At 55.8% G+C, this 4,790-nt stretch overlaps 2 protein-coding genes across 4 annotated transcripts in view; both read left to right on the top strand.

Annotated features, from left to right (window-relative positions):
• Window positions 1-4,539, top strand: part of MAFG (v-maf avian musculoaponeurotic fibrosarcoma oncogene homolog G) — an 8,461-nt gene extending 3,922 nt beyond the window's left edge. For all 3 annotated transcript variants that reach the window (XM_010856337.1, XM_010856336.1, XM_010856335.1), the window contains one exon: window positions 1-4,539. In XM_010856337.1, the coding sequence (XP_010854639.1) occupies window positions 1-143 (143 nt within the window). In that variant the 3' untranslated portion in view covers window positions 144-4,539.
• A 77-nt stretch (window positions 4,540-4,616) lies between these two features.
• Window positions 4,617-4,790, top strand: part of SIRT7 (sirtuin 7) — a 6,293-nt gene continuing 6,119 nt past the window's right edge. The window contains exon 1 of the mRNA XM_010856537.1: window positions 4,617-4,787. Within this exon, the coding sequence (XP_010854839.1) occupies window positions 4,662-4,787 (126 nt within the window). The 5' untranslated portion in view covers window positions 4,617-4,661. The remainder of the gene's footprint in view (window positions 4,788-4,790) is intronic.

Raw genomic sequence — 4,790 nt, 5'->3', positions numbered from 1 at the left:
ACTTCGCCAGGACCGTGGCCCGAAGCCCTGTGGCGCCAGCTCGGGGTCCCCTTGCTGCTGGCTTGGGGCCCCTCGTCCCTGGCAAGGTGGCTGCCACCAGTGTCATCACAATAGTAAAGTCCAAGACGGACGCCCGGTCGTAGGGACACACTTGGCCAGGCGGGTCTGCAAGGGGCCAGTAGGCGCATGGCAAATTCGGCAGCCCTGTCCCCTTCTTCCTCCCTCCTCTTCCTCTTCTCTCCTTTTCCTCCTCTCCTACCTCCTCCCTTCCCTGCAAAGCACAACCTGCACCCCAGGGGCGCTGGGCTGAGCCCCTTCGATCTCGTCTTTGTCATCGTGTGTTTTGTACGTTGGGATTGGTCAGTTTGGCGGTGACGTGGGGTCGCTCCCACCCCCTGTGTACCACGGGCAGATGGGCTTGGAGTCCAGAGTCAGCCTGTGGGAGTAAACAGAGGAAGATCAAGCGGGTTCTCTGGGGCATGGGTGTCCCCGAGCACGGAGGGCTGCAGGGCAAGAGAGGCTGTTCTCACTACGGAGTGGCCCACAGGCTCTGACGGCCACCAGGTTAGCAGGAGGCCAGGAGGTTCATTCTCAGCCCAGCCCACAGGCCTGGACGGAATTGGCTGTTCCCGAGAGCCCTGGATGGGCGGGCCACCAGTCTGGCGCTAGGGGGATGGGGCGTTGTGTGGCTGTGGGCCAGGGGCCTTGGCACTCACGCCTGACGTGTTGCACTGAACAAGACCAAATCACTGGTTGTGAGCGTGAAGGGTGTGTCCAGTGTCCTTCGATGGGTCCCGTGTCACTGTTTACATGACCTGTTTGTGTGGTTACATAGCCCTTTATTTAAAAGAGAGAAGTTCCTTTTACGAAGTTATTAAATTATATGTTTAAAAGCTAGAGAAAAAAAAAAAGCTGCAGAGTATTTATAAAACTGTCTTTTTAAAAAAACAAAAAAGCAAGAACATTTGACCATATACATGGAAAAGGGAAGAAAGTATAATAGAAACTTTGCTAGTTTAAAAAAAAGAAAAAAACAAAAAAATCCTTTCTTGTAAACTTACAGACAAGTCTTTGTGGCTGTTGGAGTTTAGTTTTTATATACACAGAGTTATCAGACGTTATTTATAAAACTTAGTTTAAAAAAAAAAGACAAAAAAAAAAATAAGCCAAGCCGCGAGCGACTGGAAGGCGCGTCCTGACGTCCTCCCTGCTATCTCTTTTGCAATTGTACCGAAAGTGACTTACTCCCTTGCCCCTTCCTGCTTCCGTCTTTTGCCGGTGCCGTGGTGTCGTCCGTGCCTGGTGAGGTCTTGTGCAGCGTCACGTGCTGGTGCTTCTGGTGACCTTTGACCTGTGGGTGTCACTTCTTGTGTCTGTTCTCCCGTGTTTGTTTTTTTGGATTTGGTTGTGGTTTTGCTTCTGCTGACTTGTCAGGCCCAGGCTATTGTGCTGGGCTGCACCTGCTCCAGTGGAGCTTGGGGGTCTGCGCCGCCAGCCCTGCCTCTTCTGCTTTGGCACTCACCTTGAGCCCCAGGGCCGGGGTGGGGGGGTCAGTTGCAGGGTTCTGCCATACCCCTGTCTGACCCTTGGCTTCGCATGTGTGTCTCAGGCTTGGGCTGATCCAGCAGCAGTGTAGGTGAAACTGGGGGCCATCCTGGGTGCCCCCCCTGGCCCCCCGCACTACTTCCTTATCCTCGGCCTCTGGCCCTGGGTCAGGGCTCGCACGGATCAAGGAGTCACTGTGGGTGCCCACCAGGCCAGGGCCAAGCTGCCCCTGGCTGTCTTCCTTCTGGCCTCCAGTCACCGTGTTTGGGCTCCAACCACCAATCTGAGATTTGTTTTTGTGGGTTTCAGGTGGGCCTCAGCAGGGGAAGCCCAGGGACCCACTGCCCACTCATCCCAGAGCTGTTTCCATGCTGCGGGACGGTGCTTCCCAGGCAGAGCCAGGTGGTTTCGGGGCCCACCTGGAGCAGCCCCTTCTCCTTGCCTGAAGGCCTGGGGGTCCCCACCAGTGCCAGACAAGGGCTATGGTCTCTGGGGCTAGGTCCTGTCCCTCCTCTCCCCCCGAACATGCTGGCAGCTCTTGGCTTTGGGCCTTCTTTCACCACCCTTTGGGGTCTGTGTCTTCCAGGGATCCGCTGCTCGGCTTGTGGAGGTGCTTCCCCAGGGCTGAGCCCACCTTCCCATCATGGCCACTCAGTGAGGCAGCCAGTCTCAGACTTGGCTTGGGCAGCTGCTTGTAGGCACGTGATGGGGGCTGCCTGTGGTGCCTGCCCCTCCCGCCCCCCAAGAGGCTACTCCTCTGGCTCTGGCCATGTGGGGCTTGGCTACTACTTGGGGTCGCTGGTTGGCTTCTCTGGGGGCCTGAAGCCCTCGAAAAAGCACAGAAGTGGGCTAGTGAAAAGAAAAACAATGTGGCCTGGCAGGGTTAACCTTGTGGACAGTAGGATCTTCATCCCTAAGTTTGACGCAGCATGCCCAAACTCTGGGGAATTTGGGCTGTCAACTGTTGTCTTGATGGGCTTGATCTTGACCCTAGACACTCAGAGACATTCCTGGCTATACCCAGGTTGGCCTGCAGTAGAGATTTTGACCATTGACTCTGAATCACTTAGTGGCTTCCTTTGGCTCCCTGCAGTCTGGCTTTGTCTACCTAAGGTCCAGAAGAGAGTGGTTGATGTTGCTTGTAGCAGCAAGTTGGAATCACATCATAAGAATCCCTAAAGAGAGATCATGCCCTGTCCTGAACAAGGAGAGGGACAGGCTCTCCGTGTCCAAGTACAGTCCCCACTTTTGTTCAGAGGTGGGGCCTCCATCTTTGTGCACTCCTGTCATGCTGTAGACCTGGAGAGAGGAGGTTTGAGGGTGGGCATGTGCTGAACAGAATTACAGGTCCTTGGTTTGGTTTATAGACGCGTCTGGAGTTAGGCTATGCTTCCTTTTGAGGTTTTTGGATTTGGAGCGACTCTTCCTTGGATCTGGGGAGCATCCTGCTCCCCTTAAGCCAGCCTCTTGGGGCTGCTCTGCCCCTCCCCCACTTCACTTTGGTTCTTGACAGTAGATCCTGTGTCCACATGTGGCTGTTTGGTGTCTTTTTGATTCTTGTTAATCCATTTTTCCTACTGTGAGTGTGTCATGTTCTCTTTCTCCTCAACTTTTTGACACAGCGAATTGAGGACTTTGGCCCAGGCCAGGTCTCCCAAACTTGTCCGCTAAGTAAACCATAATGTGCACCTTCCTTTACACTTTGCCCTCGCCCAGTCTTCCCTTATCCCGACATGGACACTGAGATTTCAGAGGCGAACCCTTTGGGAACAGGTCAGCTCCTGCCCAAAGTTATGGCTCCAGGGAGCCCTCCCCGTGGCTCTTGGCCACTGCTCCAGGTAGCACTCACTGCATTGGAGAAGCTGTGGCTGCTGGGTGGTGTGCTGGTTTCTGCCAGGTGCCAGGTCTCCCTGGAGGCTTTTCTACTCTTGGTCCAGGCCTCCAGGTCTGGGCACAACCCTGACCATCAGCAGCAGCCTCAGTGGTTGGTGCCTGGGCCTGCAGCTCTGATCCGCTGCAGCCTGCTTTGGGACATATGGTCAAGCCCCATCGTGTCACTGCTGCTTCCTTTTCTGGAGTGGCTGGTTGGCTGAAGCTTCCGTCCACAGCTGGGAAGCCACAGCCTGCAGCACTGTTTCCGCTCTAGGATCTTGTAAGTTACTTTTTTAGGCTGTGGTTTGGTGAAAGGAACCAACGCATTAACGATTTTTCCCCCCCAGAAGCCACTGAATAATTCTTTCTGGCAGGTTTTTGCCTTCCAGTTAGCTGTCTGGTTTTGAAGCGGATGGGAAGAGGCAAGGGTGTGCCCTGGAGACTGGTAACTTGTCTTGCTCTGGTCTGTGTCCTGAGCATGTGCTATACTTGTTGGACCAGTCGCACACATTTCCACCCCACCCTGGAGCAGCAGCCTTGGTACGTGGGTGTCCCTCCAGTTTGAGCTGGAGTGTTAGGAGAGCCGTCCCTAGTGACCTGTGAAGGGGGACCCCTCTAACAACCTTGTGTCCCAGCCCCACCCTCTCCACATCCCCTCAAACTGCTAGTCCCTGAAGCCTTTAACCAAACGGGAGTGGGTACAGAAAACCTTCTCCTGGCATCTTACGGCAGCAGGATAAGGGCTGTCCAGTGTGTCCAGCTCTGCTGCTCTCCTGGCGCTGAGAAGGTGGGCCAAGCAGAGTTGATCAGATCCTACCTGCCCCGCCTAAGGCTAAAGACAGGAAGTGGGGGAGGGGGCGGGGGTACGCTGGGATCTGCCGGGGCGGGCGGGGGTTGTTGAAGATCCAGGTTGGGAAGGGCCTCACTGGGGCACCCTGGCTGACCTGGGCAGCCGCGGCCTCGTGCCCTCCCTGCCCTGTGCAGTATTTATTGCTAAATTATTGTCCAGGAGGGGCGGCACTGGGCCAGGCCCCGGGTATTTATTGCTGTACATAGTGTATGTTTGTGATATATAAGGTTTTCTTTATTTTGTATATGATCAATAAACACCTTTTAAAGAGACTGGCAGGTGTTTCCTTGGGGCAACGCGCGGGCGGGGCGGAAGGGCGGGCGGGTCTGCGCGCATGCGCTGGTGCGTGGCCTGCCGGGAGGCGGAAGCGGAAGCGCGAGTCTCCTTAGGAGCGATGGCTGCCGGGGGTCTGAGCCGGTCCGAGCGCAAGGCAGCGGAGCGGGTCCGGAGGTTGCGAGAGGAGCAACAGAGAGAGCGCCTCCGCCAGGTACGCCGCCGCCCGCCCCGCGCCGCGTCCCCAGCC

This window comes from Bison bison, unplaced genomic scaffold (assembly GCF_000754665.1).
Source record: "Bison bison bison isolate TAMUID 2011002044 unplaced genomic scaffold, Bison_UMD1.0 scf7180017864371, whole genome shotgun sequence".
Lineage (NCBI taxonomy): Eukaryota > Metazoa > Chordata > Mammalia > Artiodactyla > Bovidae > Bison > Bison bison.
This window is presented reverse-complemented; position numbering and strand designations above follow the sequence as displayed.